The sequence below is a fragment of the Chiloscyllium punctatum genome, chromosome 5, assembly GCF_047496795.1.
Source record: "Chiloscyllium punctatum isolate Juve2018m chromosome 5, sChiPun1.3, whole genome shotgun sequence".
NCBI classification, from domain to species: domain Eukaryota; kingdom Metazoa; phylum Chordata; class Chondrichthyes; order Orectolobiformes; family Hemiscylliidae; genus Chiloscyllium; species Chiloscyllium punctatum.
This window is the reverse complement of record NC_092743.1, coordinates 135,948,537-135,973,660: the sequence shown is the minus strand read 5'-3', so window position 1 is coordinate 135,973,660 and position 25,124 is coordinate 135,948,537. Positions and strand designations below refer to the sequence as shown.

Here is a 25,124-nt window from a genome sequence, read left to right as displayed (position 1 = left end):
ACAGAAAAAGCATGAGAAAACAAATTTCTGGTTAAGCCACAATAGCATTCTGACTTGGAAATATATTGTTGTTCCATCAGTGTTGCCGGTAACAATACTGCAATCCCCCTTGTGGTTGTACCTACCAAATGGACTGTAGCGGCTCAGGAAGGTAGCTCAGCACCATCTTCTCAAGGGCAATTAAGGATGGGCAATAAATGCAGGCCTACACCCCCTGAATGACTTTTTTGAAAAATCAAATATTTTAAATTTCTTTGACGATTTGTATTTTCAAGAATTGTGGAAAAAAGTCGATCTGTCAAAAGTTTAATCTGGATTCATTTAGAAACAACGAAGATCATCGAAAAGACTTCAACATCGAAACCTTTTGTATTAAAACAAGGCTTCTTGGAAAACATATGAGTTCATATAACTGAACGGATTAACTTCTCAGAGGCCCACAGCCTGAACTTTAGTGCTCACTTGTTTAAAAACAATGTGGCTTGGAGAGTTGCTTATTGGAATCAATGAGGATAAGCCTACTAAGAACATGCTTCACAGCTTGTGCTTCCAGTTTCTGAATCAACTTTGCAGTGAATTGATTGTGAAACCTGAATGTTCTTCTGGAAGAGGGACAGAACATCTCAGTTTTGTATTTCCTGAGTATGTGTGTCTGCCAATAAGCCAGAAACAACTGTGTTTGTTAATGATAGAACTATATATAAGGCAATCAGACCGACTGCCATCAAAATGTTCTATGTCTTATACCTTTTTGCTTTCAAAAATAATAATTCATGACCAGAGTGTTTTTCTTTTTAAAATTAATATTTACAGAGAGATCCAATTTCTTCCTCCTTTACCTGAAGAATGTGTATTTTGTGTTACTTAAATTTCCATTTTCATACAACAAACTGTACATGTGAACCCACTTTATATCTTTATGTCTACTTGACTATATTTGTAATTGAGTCAGGTTGGTTTACATTTAATCTTTGACCCTTGGAATGGTGGGACTTTCATGACTCCCACTTTGTTTGTAGCAAGGTAGACATTGTTATGGCAACTTTGAGGAGGACAAGATGAAAGGTCTCACTCCTATGAGATCTTAAGCTGTTCTAACCACAGGTCCACATGATATTGTCACAGTGGAAGGTGCAGTTGGCACTATGCAGTATTAATCTTTTCAGACCCATATACTATAATCACCACCTACACTATAATTGAAATCTTATTCCCACTGTAAAAAACCCCTAAATTCTCAATTCTCTTTCCACACCAGTCTTAAACTGAAGTTGTGCCCTTTCAGTTGATTATACACTTCCTATAATGATTGCTGTACTCCATCTATGGCCTAACTAAAGCCTTAAATTCAACTAAGGAAATTCAACGTACCTGTCTGTTAGGTGTTAAATATCCATGTTAATATGATATTTATCAAACTAAAGGTTCTATTTTTTGTGGCCTTATCCACTTGCATGTCCGATCTTACTTATCAGGGAAGCTATAAAAACCAAAGATCCTCTGCTCCTCCCCAAGGAAAACTGTGCTACTTCCTTACTTAGATTGTGTCTCATTTCACGACACTGTACCACACCTTCCACCTATTTGTCCACTTCACCATCCTGTAGATGGCCATCTGAAATCTTTTACACAGCTTGCCACAATTACCAGATCAGCCTCTTTAGCAGCTATCCCTGAATCCCTAAAGCCAGCTCATTTATTCAATAGGAAAAAGCAATATGGACCCCTAAAGAATTCTACACTTTTGAACCTTGCAGTTTGAAAAAGCATGTCTTCACTGTTTATTATATAGCCTTGTCTCCTGATGTGAAGTGATTGTATTGGAGGCAGTTCAGAGAAGATTTACTGCATTGATTCCAATGATGAGGGCTTTGACTAATGAAGTGAGATTGAGCCGTTTAGATACACTCTGGAGTTTCGAAGAAAAGGGCACTGACAAAGTAAACATCGAGGAGGATGTTTCCTCATGTAGAGAAATCGAGAATGAGAGGTCATAGTTTTAGGATAAGGTGTAGCTGATTTAAAACAGAGTTGAGGAAGAATTACTTCTCTCAAAGGGTCATGAATCTGTCAAATTCACTCCCCCAGAGTGCAGTGGATGCGAGGATATTGAGTAAAGTTAAGAAGGAGATGCTTAGAATTTTAATTAGCAATGGGTTGTAGGGCTATAGAGAGTGGGTAGGGAAATGGAGTTTAGGCTGAGGTGTGATCAACCATGATCGTATCAAATGGGGGACCACTCTCGAGGGTCTGAATGGCCTACTCCTGCTGCTAGTTCTTCTGAAGATGAGATATTTATGTAATAATTGAAGGGCTTACTTCTGGAGTAACATTGTTATCTGCTATGATTGAAAACTGATTCAGATTTTGATTGTTGCTACCTGCAGTCTTTGAGATACTTAAAGTGATTGTGCGACATGGATGCAAGTGGATTGGTAGCAATTTCCTTTTGTTTAATGGGCTTTGATTAAGAAATGGACACATAAGTGCTGTTTAACAAAGAGAGTGTTACAATCTTAGATAATTTACCTTTTTAGATGCCTGTTCTTCTTCCACACCGTCTCCCACAACAACATACACTACTTTTCTGCCAAACCTTTGAATTATACGTTCAAAGCAGCTTTCTTTCCCTAAAGTAAAAGATGCAAATTGTTACTTTGAAATGACACATTGTTTTACTGTTACACCAAATTTAAATATTTTGCTTTTTAAGTGTAGCAGATTGAAACCTATTGGTCAGTGCATTGAGATGGGAGTTGGGAGGTCATGTTGCGACTGCACACTACATTAGTTAGACCACTTTTGGAATACTGTATTCCATTCTGGTCTCCTTCCTATAGGAAGGATGTTGTGAAACTTGAAAGGGTGCAGATAAGATTTACAAGGATGTTGCCAGGGTTGGAGAGTTTGAGCTATAGGGAGAAGCTGAATAGGTTGGGGCCATCGGAAGCTGAGGGGGTGACCTTTTGGAGGTTTATAAAATCATGATGGGCAGTGATAGGGTAGACAGCTAACACTATTTTCCCCAGAATAGGGGGGTCCAGAACTAGAGGGAATAGGTTTAGGGTGAGAGGGGAAAGATATAAAAGAGACCTAAGGGGCAACTTTTTCATGAGCGGGTGATGCATTTATGGAATGAGCTGCTAGAGGAAGTTAGTACTAGTACTGGAGGCAAGTACAATTACAACACTTAAAAGACATCTGGGTGGGTATATGAATAGGAAGGATTTGGAGGGATATGAGCCAAATGCTGGCAAATGGGACTAGATTAATTTAGGATATCTGGTCAGCATGGACGGGTTGGACTGAAGGTTCTGATTGCATTCTGTATAAGTCTGACTTTATGCTGTACCATATATTGAAAGTATATACCTTTTTGCTTTGAATTACCTGCATGAACTACCAACATCAGCTCTGCCATCAAAGGACACAGCGAGAGAGTGAAAGTATGCCATATGCTGGCATTGACAATCAAATGAAAGTAAGTTAGTGTCTCCTTAACTGGGAATAGTGGATGATATTGGGAGAAAAGGAAGTGGAGAAAAAAAAAGGTTTCTTTTTAAACAAAACCAAAACTTTTGTAAGTAGTGTCATTTAGAGTAAAATAAATAACAATGTACTTTATTGTGAAATGATTACCTCAATTTAATATCTATAAAGAAATGCAAGTTCTCTCTGTACAATTCATGTAGTAGGAAGTAAAAGGTTAATGGTTAATTGCTGTTAATTGGTATTTCACGATATATATCAATGATTGAGCTTTAAATGTAGGAGATGCGATTCAGAAATTGCGAGCTGCTGCAAGAATTAATATTTCTGGCTGACAGCGAGAAGGAAACAGATTGCAGGAAGATATCAACGGACTGGGTAAATGGGCAAAAAAGTTGCAAAGTGGTGCAGGTATAGAACATACTGTATCAAAAGGTCGAAGAGGCAGACATTTACATTGAATTTACTTGTATATTCCTTGAAGCATTGGAACATACAGTATCACAGACTAAGGTTTAGACAGCAGAATTAGTCTCAGTAGCCCTTTCTCTATTGACCCAGGCACGATGGCCCAAATAACTTCCTGCGTTGGAAAGGTGTATGATCCCAAACCTATCGTCAGACAATTCAACAAATAACTGCAATTCATTCCATCTCGTAGAAAAGCTTTCCCTCTGAAATTGTCAAAATTTAACATTAATATGTTTATAACCATCTCTTCAATGGGAAAATAAAATTCACAGATCAATTTTGATAAGTGCCAGATATAATTAGATTAGAGATGAAGTGAAATACTTAAGTTATTTACACTTTGTATTCTGATTTTACTCACCTATTTTTGTTGCACTATATATGTTTTCAATTGGAAAAACAATTCCTAATCCATACAGCAAGACTTTGGCAAGAGCAGGTATCAATTGTGTTGTTGTTACTAAAATATTTATACAGTTTGACCTGAAAGACATCATATATTTGGCGTTATTAAAAGTTATATTCTGAAGTTGGTTAAAGAATCAGTTATATAGCCGAGTAAACATGTTCTGCCATTTTGTTATCAACTAAACGCCATAAGTTGTGTTCTATAAGTACTCTAATACATTGTATTTTGTTACATACCATTTTCATTATCTAATTACTTTGGTGTGCTGTAAACTGCAAGTTCAGATTGCTCCTCACCTTGAGTGAATGAGTGTGAGAACTTTCAGTGCAACTGTTAACCATGAGTCTGTCAAAGCTTCAATTTCTGCTCGCAATTGTAACCATGATTCCCTCTTCGTCGGACCAAGGAGACCTGAGATTTTCAAAATAATTATTCTGAGTTAAACATTCATGTGTTGGTTGACTCTTAACTGCCCTCTGAAATGCCCAGCAAGTCACTCAGTTCAAGGACAATTGAGAATGGGCAACAGATAATGCCTACATCCATTGAAAGAATAACAACAAAATTCAATATTTAATAAGACCCACATAAAACTACTCAATGCATTCTGTCACAGAACACTTTTAAGAGAATGAAGCATATTACCAAATGGCATACCTAAATATTATACAAAGCCATAAAAGTTAAAACCTAATTATTTTCAATTTTTTTTTTGATTTTACATTTTGATTTTTATTTCTCTCTCTATGTCATAAAGCCACATTCAGTCAGCAGGATAAAACAGCGTGGATCACATACCCACTTGATTAACCAATAAAACCCTGTTAGAATCATGTTTCTTTTGGGGGGTTACTTCTGTAAAAGTCTAACTGGAAACATGAGTCAAATAGGGTTAGTGGGGAAATTGAAGTCCACTGGAAGTTTAGCATCTTTTGACATGCAAATGTGCAATTCATTAATGTGATCCAATTACCAGTTTATTTGAGAACTGATAAATTTCAAACAAAATATACAAACTTGACCAAGAGAAAACCCACATACGCAAATATTTTGGTTGGATTTCTTTTATTTAGAAAATATATAGAAGATTATGCCAAGCTGGCTGCAAATACAGATACTGTTGTTTAGTACAAACCTAATTAAACCCAGTAAGTCTCCACTGAAGAACTGGATAGTCACAGACCATGATTATAAAGTGCTTATACATGTTTACAATCGGCAAGCATTTAAATATTCCAATGCTACCATATTAAGACAAGAAACATGATGTGTTTTACTCCAAACAGATAAATTACATGAAAAGAACACTGTTTTGAATTTTGCCTTTTAAAACTTTATCTGCATAAATCACTATTTTTAGCAGGTTTCAGTGTTCATTATATCACAAAAATTATCAATTTAATGTTTAATCAAAACAGTATTCACAAATTACTTAGAAAATATCTATTTGCTCTTACCTGTTACTTATAGAGTAATTTAGAATGGAAACAGACCCTTCGGTCCAACCAGCCTATGTCGACCATGTTCCCAAACTGAACTAGTGCCACCTGTCTGGGCTTGGCCCATATCCCTCCAAGGTAAAAACAATGACTGCAGATGCTGGAAACCAGATTCTGGATTAGTGGTGCTGGAAGAGCACAGCAGTTCAGGCAGCATCCGAGAAGCAGTAAAATCGACGTTACAGGCCAAAGCCCTTCACCTGTATTCCTCATGAAGGGCTTTTGTCCGAAACGTCAATTTTACTGCTCCTCGGATGCTGCCTGAACTGCTGTGCTCTTCCAGCACCACTAATCCATATCCCTCCAAACCTTTCCTATTCATGACTTTATCCAAATGTTTTTTAAACATTGTAACTGGACCTGCAACCACCACTTTCACTGGCAGTTCATTCGACATATGAAATGCCCTCTGGGTAAAATGTTTGCTTCTTTGTCCTTTTTAAACCTGTCGCCTGTCAGCCGAACAAATTCCTCCTAGATTTGAGCTCACCCACCTGAGGGAACAGCCTTGAAATTCATCATAACTCTGCCCCTCATGATTTTATAAACCTCAATAAGGTCATTCCTCAACCTCCTACGTCCTGGTGAAAGAAGACCCAACCGTTTTAGTCTATGTTTATATTTCAAACCCTCCATCCCTGGCAACATGCCGGTAAATCTTTTCAGAACCCTCTCTAGATTAATCATATCATTTCTATAGCAAGGCAACCAGAACTGCACACAGTACTCCAGAAGTGGCCTCACCAACATCCTGTACAACTTCAACATAACCCCCAACTCCAATATGCAAAAGTCTAAGCAATGAAGGCAAGGGTGTGAAACACCTTCTTAAGCACCCTAACTATATGTGATGCAAAGTTCATAGAATTACGTACCTGAAACCCCAGGTCTCTCTGTTCTACAACACTACCCAACGGGGAGAAAGTGTGAACTGCAGATGCTGGAGATCAGAGTCGAGAGTGTGGAGCTGGAAAAGCACAGCAGGTCAGGCAGCATCCGAGGAGCAGGAAAATCAATGTTTCAGGAATAAACCCTTCATCAGGAATGATCAGCCATTCCTGATGAAGGGCTTATGAAACATCGATTGCCCTGCTCCTCGGATGCTGCCTAATCTGCTGTGCTTTTCCAGCACCACACACTTGACCCCCAACACTACCCAACACCCTATTTTTAATTGTATAATTCTTGTGTTTGTTTGTTTTAACAAAATGCAATAACTCACATTTATCCAAATTAAACTCCTCTGCCACTCATCTACCCATTGCCCAATTGGTCAAGATCTCTTTGTAATCTTAGCTGACCTTCTTCACTGTCCACTACACCATCAAGTTTGATGTCATATGCAAACTTACTAACTATGCCTCCTAAATTCTCATCCAAATCATTTATTTAAATGACAAACAAAAGTGGGCTTAGTACTGATCCTTGTGGAACACCACTGGTCGTAGGCCTCCCAGTCCAAACAACAATCCTCCATCACCACCCTCTGTCTCTGACCATAAAGTTAATTTTGTGTCCAACTGGCAAGCTCACCCTGAATCCCATGTGATCTAACTATACGAATTAGTCTACTATGCAGAACCTTGTCAAAGGCTTTACTGAAATACAAGGAAACAGCATCTATCACTCTGCCCTCACCAATCTTCGTTTAAAAAACTCAATCAAGTTGGTGAGACATGATTTTCCTTTCATGCCGACTATCCTTAATCAATCCTTGCTTCTCCAAATGCATGGAAATCCTAACCTTCCGAATCACCTCCAACAACTTACCCACCACAGAATCCGACAGTTTCCAGGCTTCTCCTTACAGCCTTTCTTAAACAATGACACAACATTAGCCACCCTTCCATTACTTCACCTGTGTTAACAGATGATACAAATATTTATTGCAAATTAGCCAACTATATCATGAAAGAAGATTAGAATACTTGCCTCCAACATTATTCTTGTAGGCGTTATATATTTCTTTTACTCGTCGATAGCGAAAAGCTAACTTCCGCATCCAATCAACTCCTCCACGCACACCAGTTGCTAGGCAAAGATTCGCACTAGTTGCTGCAGCATGAAAGCCATCTGTAGCAAAGTTATAAGTGCTGTATAAATGGACACAAATTATACAACTGTCAGTGGAGAACAAACACATTGGTATTTCATATAACATCCTGCGCCTTATCTAATTTCTCCTTCCCTGGTGCGGCATGAGCATTGATAAGAAAGTTGGGAAAATGTAGCGAGAATTAAAAATAAAATTGGAATCCTCACGTTGAGGAACAAGTTCCCAATTTTCTCTTTAAAGTTGAAACAGTGATTTCGGATCCCGAGTTGAGCAGTGACTACCTTACTATCTTGTTGAATCACCTCATTTACGTGCCACTTCCAATTCTCCTCTCCTACCCAGAGAAAACAGATGCCGTGAACTCCTGACATATAAACCAAAGCAGCTTGCTTCGCTCGTCTTCTATCCAGCTCGGTTCTTGGCACCATGTCTCACTCTGTCAACAAGCATGGGCAAACCAGCAGCCTCACAGCACATTATCATGACTGCTCTCAATCTGACTCCCACCCCTTCAGCTCCTTCAACACTCCACTTTGGAGCTTAGGGACACCTCCAACTTATCGCTTTTTCCAGCTTGCCTTGAACATATATGTCGTGCAACTAAACAGGATGGCTTATGGCTGTTCGCTTACTTTCTGAAGACTGACTGTGTGTACAAGGAGATGTTCAGTCCTGAAGGAGCTCAGGATGTAAGGTTTGGCATGCAGTGGAGTAGCAGTGCTGGCAGCCTCTGGGGATTGTGTGGCTTTTAAGCTCAGAAGGAGAGACAGGCAACTTGTCACAGTGTGGAGCACTGAAAAGCCAAGGGGTTGAGGATATCACTTCATGGCACTATGCTTCATCAACTTCACACTTATAGCATAAACCAGCAGCTTACGTGGCAACCACACTGCATGTACTTCAACCAAGTGGCTATCTTTGCAAATCGAAGAGGTGCAGGACTATGATCAATCAGAGGGCAGATTTGTTTGCTTGTTCCTACCAGGCTCCTTGCAATCCACGGGTTGGGACAGGGTGGTCCTGCAGGTTAAGTGCAGACAATCGAATTTACAGGTATGAGTGTCCTTAATGTTAGACATCTCAGTTCTAAAGGGTCATCCCTTCACTGTGAGGCTGTGCCCTTGGGTCCTATTCTCTCCTACTAGTGGAAACATCCTCTCCATGCCCAGTCAATCCAGACCTCTCAGTAATCTGTAAGTTTCAATCAAATTTCCCCCTCATCCTTCTAAACTCCATCAATTACAGATCCAGAGTCAGCCATTCCTCATATGACAAGCCCTTCATCCCCAGGATCATTCTTGTAAATCTCCTTTGGATTGCCTCTAACACTAGCACATCCTTCCTTAGATACAGGGCCCAAAACTGCTCACACTGATGTGGTCTATCCGTAGCCTTATACAGCTTCAGCAGTACATCCCTGTCCTTGTATTCTAGCCCTCTTGAAAAGAATGTGAACACTGCAGTTGGTTTCTTAACTGCCAATTGAACCTGTAGATTAGGCTGAAGGGAATCCTGGACTAGGGCTCTGAAGTCCTGGTTGGATGTTGAGGTCTCCAGGTCCCGAAGTGAACAACTGAACTTCTCCAGCTAACATGCGGATTTTCATTTCCTGTGAAATATGGAGCATTCCACCAATATCCCTTCACACCCTCCCCTCAAGCCCATACACACACCTTGGCCCTCTCAGTCTTCCTCATATTTCAAATTAACAACAATTAACAACCAATTAATTAACAACCAGCATCCAATGCCATTTGGGAAGAGGGTTCCAAACATCTACCACCCTGTGTGTGTAAAAGTGCTTCCTAACATCTCTCCTGAACAGTCTGCCCTAATTCTCAGACAATGCCCCTAGCTCTTGAATCCCCAACCAATGGGATTAGTTTATCTTTATCTACCCTGTCTTTTCCTGCTCATATCTTGAGGGTGATTACAGTGGCGAGGGTGTTGCCAGGGATGGGAAGTTGGAGATATGAGGAGAGACCGGATAGTCTGGGATTGCTTTCCCTGGAGCACAGCAAGGGAAACCTGATTGTGAGGTATACAAAAATATGAGAGGCATTGACAGAGTAGATGGTGAGAATCGTGTCCCCAGGGCAGACGTGTCAAAGACCAGAGGGCGTACATTTAAGATGAACAGCGAGTGCTTTAGAGGAGGTCGGAGAAAAAAAATCTTTCACCCAGAGGGGGTAGAAATATGAAAAGTGCTGCCTGAGAGGTAATGGAGGCAGATACTCTTGCAATATTTACGAAGCCAAGATGAGCAATTAAAATGCCAGGGCATAGTAGGCTATGGACCACGTGCAGGTAAATGGGTTTGCTGTGTTGGCAATGACAGGGTGGGCCAAAGGGCCTGTTGCTACACTGTATGACTCAATGACTCCCATCAGATCACACCTTAACCTTCTCAATTCTTGAGAAAATAGGCCTAATGTGTATAGTCTCTCCTCGTAACTTGTCACCTGAAGTCCAGGTACCATGGAGATGTTCCATGTAACAGTGAGTACTCTGGTCCATTAGCCCTGGCAATTTGTCTGTGCAGTGGCAGTACTTAAACAAGTGCTGGTCCTGAAAGGGTGAAGTAGCAGGGATGGTAGCACTTGAACGAACTACTGAACTGTTACAGCACAGATGGACACTATTCGGCCCCTATTATCCAGTGCCACTCTCCTGTCTTTTCCCCCTATCCTTGTATACCATTACTAGCCATGCAATACCCTCCTGAATGCTTCGATTGAACCTCTCTCCACCACATTTCAAGGCAAGGCATTCTATACTCTAACCACTCACTGGAGGGAAAAACTCTTCCTCATTCACTGAAAACAACAAGTGCTGAAGATCACAGCAGGTCAGGTGGCATCCGTGGAAAGAGAGCAAGGTAAATTTTCGAGACTAGATGATTCCTCAGCAGAGCTCACTTATTTCATTTGTGCGTCACTTTAAATCTATGTCCTCTTGCCCTTGTTTCTTTTAGAAGCGGAAACAGCTTCAGTCTATCTACTCTGTTCATTCAGCAAAACAATGAGAAAAAGGAACTCGTGACAAACAACTAGCTTCACCACTGTACCCTTGGACAGTGCGGAAGGTCATTCGCTGTACTGCTGTGTGACTCACGGGGTTGCCATCTTGGTTCTGGTGGTATGGACTCTGCAGCAATCAGGAGGAACATAGCAACACAGGAACAGGGGTAGGTCATTCAGCCACCGTGCCTGCCCCACCATCCAATACAAACATGACAGGTTGAGCACTACAATGCCTTTTACCTACCCCATCCCCACTACCAATGGTGTACAGGGTTATCAGAAATCCATTCATCTTTACCTTAAACATCCTCAGAACTGCACCTCTACAGTCCTATGCCAGAGAATTGCAAAAATGCACAATACTTCCTTCTCATCTGGGGCCTTCTTATTTTTAAACTGTGCCCCCAACTACTTAACCAGCTCAAGCTTAATCTACATCTCCTCCTGGAGCCCCTTCTTTCTATCACCGATCTGGTAGTATCTCTGGCTTCCTGTTGGTGAACTGGGGTACCAGCATGGGCCATGCCCTCGGTTACACGAGCCAAGCCACATGGAACCTGGCCTGTATGGGCATCTAAAGTGCTTTGCTTCTGGGCTTTCAATGTGGCACCATTTACTTTTAATTCAATCACAGGATGAGGGCTGGTTAGGCCAATGTTTGTTGCCAATCTCTAATTACCCAGAGGAGAGCTAAGAGTCAACCACATTGTTGTGGGTCTGGAGTCACACGTAGGCCAGAATAGGAAAGGGTGGCAGTTTCCTTCCCTGAAGGATATTAGTGAGCCAGATGGATTTTTCCTGACAATGGTTTGTGGTCATCATTTTTAATTGAATCCAAATTCCACAATCTGCCATAGCAGGATTTGAAGCCAGTTCCCCGGGATATTAGCTTAGCTTCTGGATTAATAGTCGAGTGATAATAGCATTAGGCCATTGCCTTCCTTAGCCTCTGCTAGTGGTGGGAATGCCTGAAGATTCCATGTGATTCCCTGAGAAAAGTGCCATGGAGCCCAGATGAGGTGAACAGCAGAAGATTGAGTGAACAAATCTGCTCCATGCTTTGGCAGACTAGCTGCCATGACTCTCAGTCGATGAAATACTTCAACTCGAAATGCGAAAGCCCAGCCTGTAAATTCTACTCAACAAAAACCGAAGGAACTGCGGATGCTGGAAATCAGAAACAACAGAAATTGCTGGAAAAGCTCAGCAGGTCTGGCAGCACCTGTGCAGAGAAATCAAAGTTAACTTTTCGGGTCCAGTGACCCTTTGTCAGAACTTCCATTTTGTGATAAACATACCTCAAATCCTGCCCATTATCGTCTGATGATACATCATCGATATGAACCTGATCACATTCCTGTAAAGGATTCAAGATGTTGGTTAGGTAATTTAAATATAGGCTAAAATTATTCTATCTGAAAAGGTTCTGAAAATAATGGGGACAAACAGGGAACTTGTACAAATTGCCAAACCTCTGTTCAAGTATTTTAACTTTGTTTTATTAAAACATTGCTGTAAAATTCAAATGAAAATATTTACCTTTTTCTCTTCATGCTTATGCAGTATTTGAATAAACCATAGCTATAGCTGAATCATGTTTAAAAGAGAGCATTAAATAATCTATACTGGATTAATTAGGATTAACAAATAGCTGATAGCTTTGCAAAATTACTGTTTCCATTGACTTGTTGAAAAAAAATACACTGAAGAATCATTTGGTTTGGAGAATGATGTCAAAATTAATGAAACCAGTTTTTGATATTCAGTAATATTCTAATATTAACATCTGCTTTTGCAAATTTGAAAGAAAATTTTAAGGAAAGAAACATGATATGTAAATCTATCTGCTACTTCTTTAAGGATGACAAAAGTAAGTATTCATTTTGTTGACGAACCCTCAGTGTAGTAAAACTTTCCAAGATAGGAGAATTATCAAACAGAATTTGATACTGAGCACCAAAAAATAGAAAAAGAAATACCATAGTCTTACCAGACCACAGGGCTGCTCTCCTGTTAAAGACAGGGAGAAAGGGAGAAAGAAAGGAAGGGAAGGGAAGAAAGGCAAGGGAAGAAAGGGAGAGGGAGAGGGAAAGGGAGAGAGAGAGAGAGAGAGAGAGAGAGAGAGAGAGAGAGAGAGAGAGAGAGAGAGAGAGAGAGAGAGAGAGAGAGAGAGAGGGAAAGGAAGGAAAGGAAGGAAGGAAGGAAGGAAGGAAGGAAGGAAGGAAGGAAAGAGAGAATGGAAGAAAAAAGAAAGAAAAAGAAAAGGAAAGTGAGAGAGAAAGAAGAAAGGAATTGGCTGTGGTTTAACCTGAGGGTCACTGTACAGGTGAGGGGAAGAAATTGCAAAGGCAAGCCTGTCACAGTAACCTCAGCTAGTACAGGAACTGAACTCATGGTCATGGTATCACTCTCCATTACAAACCAGCCATCCAGATAACTGAACTAACCAACTCCCCACAAGCACCGTAAGCAGATATTCAAAGGCATATTTCCTCTGATTTCTCCAGGTGCTGTGCTGACCTCTGAATCCAGCAGTAAATGTGTTGTTACATCACCAGTACGCACAGTCCCACGGAGGGGGCGACACAGCACATTCTGTTCATTCTCAGGATGGCAGCATCGCTGGCTAGGTCAGCATTTTCACCCTCTCTTCATTGCCTGGGGTTGGGTTAGCAGTTAACAGTCAACCACATTGTTGTGGGTCTGGAATTACATGTAGGCCAGACCAGGTAAAGATGGCAGATTTCCTTCCCCATAGGGCAACTGTGAATCAGATGGGTCTCTTTTTTTTAAAAAACGACAATCAACAACGGCTACATATTACCTTTAGGCCAGTTCTTTACTGAATTAAAATTCTACCATCTGCTGTGATGGGATTTGAAAATGCTGACCTGGAGTGCTGGATTCCCAGTGCAGTGACATTGCCACAATATCACCACCTCCCTTTTTAAGGATTAGCTTCAAGGAGGATACAGAAGTGTAGAGGCGAAAAGGTATAGGGAGACCAATCCAGCCCCTATGGTCTTGCCATTGCACAGATGCCAATGGTGGGAAGATTCAAATCGGGGATCTTCAAAAGGCCAGACTTGCAGAAACTCAGAACTTCTGAGGAGATGTAGACTTCAAAAGATGACAGCGGAATGAAGCCAGACAGGTTATGAAACGCAGTGTGGAATTTCAAAATCATGGCATCGGTTCACTAGGCACTAATGTCCCTGAGCACAGGGTGGATTGGATTTGATGTCATTTAGAATGCAGGCAGTTTTGTTTTCGATCACCTCAAGCTGAAGAAAGCAAGCCTGGAGTGTACTGAAACTAATCTGCAGAAAACAAAATCCTGGATCACCTTTAGGTAGCTACAAATGAGTGTTTGTGGTTTGGGCCAAATGTACACTATCTACAAGATGCACTGCAGAAATTCGCCAAAGAACCTTAAATAGCAACTACCAAACTCACGATCACTTCCATGTAGAAACTTGGGGGCAGCAGATACATGGGAACACCACCACCTTCAAGTTCTTGTCCAAGCCACTCACCATCCTGACTTGGAAATGGATCACCCTTTCTTCACTGACGCTGGGTCAAAATCCTGGAACTTTCTCCCTCAAGTGGGGGGGCATTGTGGGTCAACCCACAGCACATGGACTGCAGCGGTTCAAGAAGGCAGCTCACCACCACCTTCTCAAGGGGACAACTAGGACAGGGAATAAATGCTGGGCCCAGCCAGCAACACCCAGGTCCCATGGGTGAATTAGAAGAGAAATGCTTTTACCTTCCTGATTATAGAGAGAGGAAAGTTCTGCCCACACAGTATTCGATGTCAGACAATAAAAGTAAAACTCTATGAGTAGGATCAAAAGGTGTCTGAGTGACCTGAGCTGTGGTGAAATGTTTGGCCGAATTTGATAAAGATTTGGGGACACCCATTTGGTCTTGGAGATCATCTTGCTCCATCTTCTATGGTTTGCACAAGTGGTGCAGCAAGATTCTCGCCAGGCGGTGGTGGGATGCCAGCTGGTGGAGATTAACACATGGTGGATGCTCAGGTAAGACCACACCTTGCCTCATTAATATTCACACACTGACCAAATGCTCCAACTAAGTCCAATGTCAGGAAATGTCGACCAGGTACTGAGAATGTTACAGCTCACTGCCTACTCCCAACCACCTCCACCTTATCCATGGCCAAACTGACTGGTGCATGACTCATAGGCACCAGCCGCACCCATGACTATCCTGCCACTCCACTGGCATTGCATTGCCATGTGATTGCATGGCAGGGCATGGTAGCAACTTGCAGTGAAAGGCTGCAGTTGGGTCCTTGGGGTGGACTCCCAGCTCACAGTCTGGACTATGCTGTATTTCAGGGATACTTACCCACTCTAGTGGCATTTGCTCTCTTAGTGCCCACCTGCTGTGCCAATTAGTGAACAGACATAACCAGGCAACCTACCTTGCTACTCAGCAGTCCTCAGCCTGTCAGGTACTGTGCTGCAATGGCAAAGTGCACAATGTCAATCCCAAAGCTGCTCCATGTGTCGCCAAAGACACTGTATTGTGTAGCATGGGGCCTGCCAGCTCCCCAACACAGTCGCCCTTGAATGAGTCCTTGGAGGCAGCCTTCAGTCAGAGTGTCCCAGCACAGAAGATCAATGCCAACCTCCCAGACTAGTCCAGAGGACTGGCCACAGTCAGGCATCCAGTTGCAGGGGTGGGGGGATTGGGGGCTTCCCAGCTTCTGCAGTCCAGAAATTGGGTTGCAGTCAGCCTTTGGGGAGGTTTGCTGAGGGAGATGTACTGGCAGTACTCTAGACAATTCTTGCCTGGGGCTGTCTAGTCATGGCAGTTGGTGGGGGGGTGGGGTGGAATGGGTCAGTCTGTCAGCTCTGTCCTCAGAAACTAAGGATTGGGGTGAAGCAGAAAGGGAGTGACAGAGTGGCCGCAGTGCTCACCATGTTGTGTACTTTCTTACTCTATCATACCACCGCCCAACAAGGTCCCAGAATCAGAGGCTGTTGATAGGTTCTGGAGATGCAGGAAGCTGCCTTCCTCTGAGGCCTCTATACTCTCAACCCCAGAGGTCAATAGGGGGCCTTCTGAAGGGGCTTCAACATGGAGGTTGAGGGTAGGTTTGTGAAACCTGAAAGGCTAAAAGGAGAGAAGGTATCACAGCCACTGATGAGAGGTGGTGTCCAATGACTGGGAGTGAGAGTGGCATTAAGGGGGCAGTGGCAGTAACATACAGTGTGCTACTTCCTCATTTGCAGGATATGGAAGTTTCAGCAGCCCCACAGTCTCTCAGTTTTCTCCTGCAAGGGCCACAATTCTCTCCTTGTAGCGGGGAAGGAGCCTAATTCCGGGTACCTCTCCAATCTCCTCGTGCCCTGTTATGGGCTGACTTCCCCTGGAATAAGATTTGGGGGAGAGGGAGGAGGAAATGAAGCTGGTCACAGTGAGTAGTGGCTGGCAATGCTGGTGCACGCAGGTGAAAGGTGCTGAGATACTCAAAGAGACTGAAGAGGTAGTACAGAGGGCATCCAAGTTTAGTGTGGGGAGGCTGGAGTGGGGGGAGCGAGCAGGGGAAGATGGTACAGGCATCATAGTGAGAGAGTGAAACGGCACATGCGTTGGTGGGAGGTATGTGCAGTAGCAGAGATAGTGTGAGAGAGAGGCAGGAGAGAGAGAGATAAGCATGGCATTGACCCTGGCAGAGTGGAGAAGGTCACTGACCTCCTTTCTGCATTGCTGGTTGTTCCTCCACACCTTTGGCAGTGACCAGACTGGTAAGATTTGGTTACACAGCCTCCATTCTCAGTCCACATGGAAGACAAAGACAGTGGCCTTTCTGTGCACCAGCCCTTTCATCAGGAACCCCAGGTTCATGCCAGTGAATCGCAGTGCCATCCTGTGAACACACCTTTGGATGGATTTGATTTATTACTGGCACATGTACCTAAGCACAGTGAAAAGTTTTGGTCTGCATGCAGTATAGAACATCATAACATACAAAGACACAGAGATTCATAGGGTATAGAGCAAGGAATGCAGAGTAGCAGCTGTAAAGAAGGTGTATAAAAAAGCAAGATCAACATTCGATTTGAAAATTGAAAAAAGAAGAGGCGTTGTTGTGTTTCCTTGAACAGTGCATCAACATGGGTGGGTCCAGGACAGATTGTTGGTTATCGTCACTCCCAGGAATTTGCCGCTCTCGACCCTCTCCATCTCAGCTCCGTTGATGCAGATTTGGGGGGGGGGGGGGCCTCCTCCTTATTTCCTGAAGTCAATGATCAGCTCTTTCCCTGTCATAGAGTCCTCGAGCTGTACAGCATGGAAACAGACCCTTCGGTCCAATCCGTCCATGCCGACCAGATATCCCAACCCAATCTAGCCCCACCTGCCAGCACCTGGCCCATATCCCTCCAAACCCTTCCTATTCATATACCCATCCAAATGCCTTTTAAATGTTGCAATTGTACCAGCCTCCACCACATCCTCTGGCAGCTCATTCCACACATGTACCACCCTCTGTGTGAAAATGTTGCCCCTTAGGTCTCTTTTATATCTTTCACCTCTCACCCTAAACTTATACCCTCTAGTTCTGGACTCCCCCGCCCCAGGGAAAAGACTTTGCCTATTTACCCTATCCATGCCCCTCATAATTTTGTAACCCTCTATAAGGTCACCCCTCAGCCTCCGATGCTCCAGGGAAAACAGCCCCAGCCTGTTCAGCCTCTCCCTATAGCTCAAATCCTCCAACCCTGGCAACATCCTTGTAAATCTTTTCTGAACCCTTTCAAGTTTCACAACATCTTTCCGATAGGAAGGAGACCAGAATTGCATGCAATATTCCAACAGTGGCCTAACCAATGTCCTGTACAGCCACAACATGACCTCCCAACTCCTGTACTCAATACTCTGTCCTCCATGAGCAGGGCTGCTGTAGAATGCCTGTGCTCAGCTTGGTGTACTGTGGTATTGTGAAGATGGCAGCAGCACAAGGACTGCTCGGCTTTAGGTGGACATCTGCAGAGCAGCGAGGTGTTCTGGGTAGGACATGTGGGACAACAGTGTGGAACTTGGACATGGGTGATGCCATAGGAGCAAGGTTGCCAATTAATGTGGCACGTTTAGTAAGACTGAGTAAAATAACTCGTTAGGCTTTGAGACAGTAAATCCTCCAAAAGAACTGGGCGCAACATGGACTTACCTTAAAAAAAAGATTCACAATTCAGCCTTTATTTCATTATTTTCTTGCACAGGTTCTGAATTTTCATTAATGTTCTTGTTTATCAGATTTTATTCTGATTTGTTGACATGTTTGAAAGGAACTTGCTTCCAGACTTAAATACAGCAAACATTTCAAACTTTAAAAAAAATCATCTTTAAATGATTAAGTAAGAAATAATTCAGAACTGAAAGAAAGAAAGTTGAAAAGCTACTCTTTATCAGTTACTTTTTCAGCTCAAACTTAAATTTGTAGGTAAGTTTGAACTGTTGTTTCAGTTCTGCTCACATGATGATATCTTAAAATCCTGTCCCCCTAAAATTTAAAAATAGAACAATTTAAAATAAAACCCCGTTTCACATGATGATTTGAATATTATACGCAACTAGGTTATTTCAGTCAATTTTCAGAGTAACAAAACACAGACTTACTGTTGTTGGATACTGAATGCTGGAAAAATTGAACTTGATGCAAACTGCCAGTGAAATTATGACCCCTGATTGCTGTCGTACCACACACCGCCAATGCCTCAGGCTTGCATTGAAAAGGCAATAGATGAAAAAAAAATCTGCAACTGGTTTGCTGGAGATGTATGATGCCCTCGTTTTGTTAAATTGTAAATAGCAGAAAGAGTTTAACACAGGACACTGCTAATAAAGCATGCTAGATTCCCTCTACAACGTTGTGTTTGGGAATCGTACAAAATGTGTGTTATAATGAGGGGCCCATTACAGGGCTGGCATTTTATATGGTTTTCTATGACAGAGGAGAGACAGAAAAATATCAGAAGTTGTGGTGTATCTCACAATGTTAGACTGAATTCTTTCCTTGACCATGAAAAATGTTACCTCGGTTGAACATTTTGCAAACCTCTCTAGTAAGCAAATAATATGTTTAATCCAGAAGATTTTCTTTTGACTTTGCTTTTCCAGATTTTTTTTTTAACCTTCCTGGATTTGTGGGTCAGGGTGAGTGGGGGAAGAAGAGGAGTGCAGAGAAACTGAAACCAGCTGTTCCTTAACAGAATTAAAACCCTGACCCTGAACCTCTGCTCAAATACATCTATTCTGCAATCAAACCTCTCCCAGCAAGCAGTGAGGGCCAAGGAGGAAAAGACTTTGACCTTGTAACCTTCTCCTCCTTCTTACAGGTCAACAACTTCAGATAAGAGGGAAAGAAAGTCTATGTGGCCTCACAGGAGGGCTGTGAATTTACGTTTTAAGACATAAGTCACCGATTGAAGGCACAGTTCGGAATGTTTTAAAACTGTTTGTTTAATCTGTTTCGAGACCTCTCATGGATGACAGTTTTGACAATTTGTCACGGGGACAGCTGACCAAATGGCGCAACATTTGAGAAACCAATGAATTGCAGGAAAAAAAACGGACAGAAAGAAAAAATCTTCACCCCAAGGCCATGGCTGGGGAGGGGGAGACAGTTTAGTTGCTCCCAAACCATCAAACTGGGTTATAATCCTTTTAATCAGGATAGGTGTGCTTGTATACATAAACAAAAGCAAAGCCTCAAATTATAGAGTTAACATTATTACAGACAAACAAAAACTTCACCAGAAGCTCTTTAGTGGAACTCCAGCACCCAATTAGCAACTAATTGCCGGTTAATGAATCTATTATCACTATTCTTCCTCAACATCCTGTGTTTGTTTTCTTTTAATGAATTGTTTAGATTGTCAGCATTAAATTGGAGCAACTGTTTGAAGCATTGTTCAGAACACAAGCTTTCCATAATTATCTGACACCAATTGTCACTCTTCTTACTTAAGGTAAAACATTCAACAGCTGAAAATTTGTTTACTTGTGGGAGTGATTGAATATGGTAGCTTTAATGATCAATGATTGCACATGGTGTGGTTACAGGGTATAATTACTGTTTCTTTGTCCATTGCTTAGAATGTTTAATTGCCTTTACAATCAGGTGGAATAGAAGTTACGCCTTGAGGGATCTATGTTATCTCAGTTGCAAGAAAAACACATCTTAATTTTACTGAAAGTGGAGAATTGTACAACATAGGAGGAAACTATTTGGCCCATCCATATGTTCTGCTTCGACACTCAATAAAAAAAACTAACCCACAGTTGTTATCATCTTCCACTTCCACTGTTTGACGTTTTCCCTTCAAATTCCAATCAGACAAAGCAGCCCATGCTCCTACAACTCTTGGAGTTTGCACGTTCTCCCCGTGTCTGCGTGGGTTTCCTCTGGGTGCTCCGGTTTCCTCTCACAGTCCAAAGATGTGCAGGTCAGGTGAATTGGCCACGCTAAATTGCCCGTAGTGTTAGGTGGATTCATCAGGGGTAAATGTAGGGGAATGGGATTGGGTGGGTTGCTCTTCGGAGGGTCGGTGTGGACTTGTTGGGCCGAAGGGCCTGTTTCCACACTGTAGGGAATCGAATCTAAAAAAACCTCTGACTTCCTCACTGTCAATGTGACAATCTTAAATCGATGAATTTTGTATACCAGTTCTCCAACCAGAGGAAATAGTCTTTCCATATTCACAAACAAAATCCTTCATTGTTTTAAAAAAAAGCCTTTGCTCTTAGACCTTTTGTTGGTTTTTGTTCTGTGGTATTAGTTTCAGTATGCCCAATCTCTTTTAATTGTAGTTAAAAATCACACAACATCAAGTTATAGTCCAACAGGTTTATTTTGAAGCAATGTCCAATCTTTTAATTATAGTTGATCCTGCACCAGCGCGGTAAGAGACCTTTTAAAAATGGGATTGTAATTTTGTCAATGTTTCACACATCTTCATCATGCAACTGTATGTTCTAAGACTAAACCTTACATGATCTTGGCATTTTTCACAATAGCTTAAAATATTTAAAAATACTTTTGAAACAACTTTACTATAAGTTGCACTTTTGGAGAATAACAAAAACTATGAACAGTTTTGACAGAGTAAAGGATATTCTGTTTCCACTGGTTGGTGTGTCAGTAACCAGGGGGTCCCAATTTCAAGACTGTCAGCAAGAGAACAAGGAGTGAGATGAGGAGAAACTTCTTTACTCAGAGTTGTTAGGATTTGGAATGCACTGCCTGGGACAGTGGGGAAGGAGGCTTCAAACAGGAACTTGACATGTACTTGAAGGTGATAAATGTAGAGGGTTATGGGGATGGCGCTGGAGAATGGGATTACTGTGTACCTGTTTTGGGAATAGGTACAGACATGATAGGCCGAATGGCCTTCATAAATCTATGAATTACAAATCTAACAGACCTTGCCATATATGCAAAGCCTACAGCACCTCTCACTTTAATGTATAGTCTCAGTCTTCGTATTTCTTGCCAAAATGTATTATCTCGTACTTCGTTACATGAAATTGCATCTTACACCTGTCTGTGCATTCCACTATGCTGTTGATGACTTTCTGACATCTTTCACAGTCTTCCTTGCAGAGAGTTAAACCTTCTGTACCTGTACTGTCAGAACCTTTTACATTGCAATCCCGATGCTCAGGTTCAAATCATCTGTCTCAAACAAAAGCTAAACTGGACACCTCAGCACACCTGTTTCAACTGCTTTCTGATCTCGTAACCCTCTGATTCCTGCCTGACAAACAAATTTCTATCTATGCTACGGGAGAAACTCAGCAGGTTTGGTAGCATCTGCAGAGAGAAAACAGAGTTAACTTTTCAAGTCCAGCGACTCTTCTTTCAAACTTCACTGGATTCGAAAAGTTAACTCTGGTTTCTCTAGCCAGACTAGCTACGTTTTTCCAGAAGTTTCTGTTTGATCTTTAGCATCCGCAGTTATTTCTTTTAGTCTGTAATGTCATTTCATTTCCTTTATTGTCTAACTGTTTTCTTACAAGCTTCTTAGGAGTTACTGAACTGAATCCCTTATACATAAAAATTGTAGCTAGTGCATTTCTTTTGTCTCACCCCTTCATTCAAAAGGTTTAATTTGTCAACAGATCATTTAATCTAAATGCATGGTTGCTGGTGTTTTAGATCTCTGAATCATAATAAGAGAAGCCCTCTCACCACTTGAATTCCAACTTCCATTCCAAATGCTCCATTTATCCAATCATAGATAATTTCTAATCAATCTGTTCAGAGATGTTATTACACACCACTGAAGGAGGTGGGATTTGAAGCCAGGCCTCCTGGCTCAGAGATAGGGACACTACCACTGTATCATATGAACACCATTGTACAATTACATCCAAAGGCATAGCTAGCCCTCAGTCCTCTGGCCCACCCTCCAAGCATGGCCTTTTTGTGTCATGACCACCTTGTTAGTTTCTAAGCTTCACTCTGTAATTACCCATCTGTAACCGTCCTCCCCATTGCTAGCTCACTTCCCATTCATACTATCCCTTCTTCCCCATTATTGTCAGACTTCTGAATGGACCTTGAATCGTAAGAACATAAGACATAGAGGAGCACAATTAGGTCATTCAGCCCATCGAGTGTGCTCTGCCATTCGATCATGGCTGATAAGTTTTCCAATCCCATTCTCCCACTTTCCCCCCATAACCTTGATAGTCAAGAACCTATCTATCTCAGTTTCTCAATGACCTGGCCTCCAAAGCCTTCTGTGGCAATGAATTCCATAGATTCCCCACTCTCTGACTGAAGAAGTTTCTCCTCATCTCCATTCTGAAAGGTCTTCCCTTTACTCTAAGAATCCCTACAGTGTGGATGCAGGCCATTTATTGCATTGAGTCCACAGCGACCTTCCGTATAGTGAGTGAGAGAGAGAGAGAGAGAGACCGCGAGAGAGAGAGAGAGAGAGAGCGAGAGAGCGAGAGAGCGAGAGAGCGAGAGTGAGAGAGAGAGCGAGAGAGTGAGAGAGAGAGCGAGAGAGAGACAGCGAGAGAGCGAGAGAGAGAGAGACCGCGAGAGAGCGAGAGCGAGCGAGAGAGAGCGAGAGAGAGCGAGAGAGAGCGAGAGAGCGAGAGCGAGAGCGAGAGAGTGTGTGTGTGTGTGGGTGTGTGTGTGTTTGTTTTGACTGCAGTGGTAGTGAGGAGAGGGATGACAGAAAGAGAAAAATTTGGTGTTTTAGTCACATATTCAACTGTTTTGATGAAAATTAAATTTTTTTATGTACAATATTTGGAGGATGCCTTTGCTTTAGTCTACAGTCTAAAAGAATGTGAGAAATACATTGGCAACATGTTAAAAAAAGGACTGGGATTCTGGCAGCCAATATTGGTTCCTGCATGAACCCTGCTAAATTAAAATATTATCATCTAACTTTGATGTGTTCAAATTAGCTAGGATGCTCACCTGCACTAAAACATCAACACCTCAAAAATTGTTAACCGCTTTTGAATCTGCCAGTCAAATTTGCTACATCAATGAAGGCTTGTCCTTTGGGCTTTGGTCAAAAAACATCTGCGTTCTACTTTCCATTCCAGGTTCTGAGCAGAGGTTCTTGACTATCGCTTCTGTATAACACAGTGGATCTGCAGTAACTGCTCATGGTGGTGTGAAGGAGCGTCGCTCCGAAAACTAGTGTTTCCAATTAAACCTGTTGGACTATAACCTGGTGTTGTGTGATTTTTAACTTTGTACACCCCAGTCCAACACCGGCATCTCCAAATCTTTTTCGATGAGAATTTAAACCAAAACGTTTGTCCACTTGGATAGATGCAACAAGGTCTTGTTGATTTATTTGACAAAGAACAGGGAGTCCTTCCAGGGTCTGCACTGACATTTCTACCTCAAAATCTATTAGCCGGGTCATTCCTTTAATTTCCTGTTTTGTGAGCAAATTGGCTGTTGTGGTTGTTTACATAACAGCAATGAATGCAGCCCAAAAGCAATTCCTGGTTGTAAAGCTCTTTGAAATGTCCTGGGGATAAGGGTATTCACACAAATTAGCGTTCATTCTTTCTTATTGGGTTCCAAAACTAACCTCAGTTCCTTTCCTGAAAAAGGAACTGAGAACTCACTGCAGGCCAATCAGACCTCTTCTTTATCATACATAAATGAATGATCGTTTTATTGTCGTGTGTATTTAGTGAGAAAAACAGTAAAATATGCAAAAAGCTTTTCCACCGGTGCCATTTTGAATAGCTTTAAGAATAAGAATAAATAGAAAAATATAGCTGGAAGATGGTCCTCAGCCAACTCATCAACAATCCCTCCTCCACCAACTCACTGCCGTCCACACCGTTCCCAACCAATGTTTCAGTCACCATCCTCAGCCGCCTCACCGATTCTCCTTCCCATCTCACCAGACTCACCAACATCACAGTCACATCTCTCGCCGCTGAGCCTACCTCATTGATGTCACCATGACACCCTTCTGCCACCACTTCCCTGCCACCAGTGCTGGGCCCAACCAACAAATAAGTCACTGACTTCCAGGTGCCTTCATTCACCGCCAGGTCTCCCTGGCCGACATTACCTCCACCAATTCCAATGCCAGGGGCTGAGTCATCCCAGAAAAGTAAGTAGAGGCTACCTCACCAGCGCCACTCCAGTCTGTGCTGGGCCCACTCCAGTCCACCCTGGGCCCACTCCAGACTGCGCTGGTCCATTCTGGTCCACACTAGGCCCACTCCAGACTACACTGGGTCCGCACTGGGCCTGCTTCAGTTCATGCTGGGTCCATTCCTGTCAGCACTGGGCCCATTCCAGTCGGTGCTGGACCCACTCCAGTTTGCACTGGGCTTGCTCCAGTTCGTGCTGGGCCCATTCCGGTCTGCATTGGGCCTGCTTCGGTTCGTGCTGGGCTCACTTCAGTTCGCACTGGGCCCGCTCCAGTTCGCACTGGGCCCGCTCCAGTTCGCACTGGGCCCGCTCCAGTTCGCACTGGGCCCGCTCCAGTTCGCACTGGGCCCGCTCCAGTTCGCACTGGGCCCGCTCCAGTTCGCACTGGGCCCGCTCCAGTTCACACTGGGCCCGCTCCAGCTCATACTGGGCCCGCTCCAGTTCACACTGGGCCCGCTCCAGTTCACCGGAATCAATGTTCCGGGCA

The 25,124-nt window shown here is 42.6% G+C and overlaps 1 protein-coding gene across 15 annotated transcripts in view; it reads right to left on the bottom strand.

Moving 5' to 3' along the window:
* eya1 (EYA transcriptional coactivator and phosphatase 1) overlaps positions 1-25,124 on the bottom strand; it is a 219,110-nt gene that overhangs the window by 13,121 nt on the left and 180,865 nt on the right. For all 15 annotated transcript variants that reach the window (XR_011960742.1, XM_072571413.1, XM_072571418.1 and 12 more), the window contains 5 exons: positions 12,246-12,304; positions 7,801-7,961; positions 4,666-4,780; positions 4,322-4,443; positions 2,530-2,630 (listed from right to left, as the gene is read on the bottom strand). Coding sequence is in view for 14 of the 15 variants with exons in the window: in XM_072571413.1 (XP_072427514.1) it covers positions 2,530-2,630; positions 4,322-4,443; positions 4,666-4,780; positions 7,801-7,961; positions 12,246-12,304 (558 nt within the window). In the remaining variant the exon portion in view is untranslated. The remainder of the gene's footprint in view (positions 1-2,529; positions 2,631-4,321; positions 4,444-4,665; positions 4,781-7,800; positions 7,962-12,245; positions 12,305-25,124) is intronic.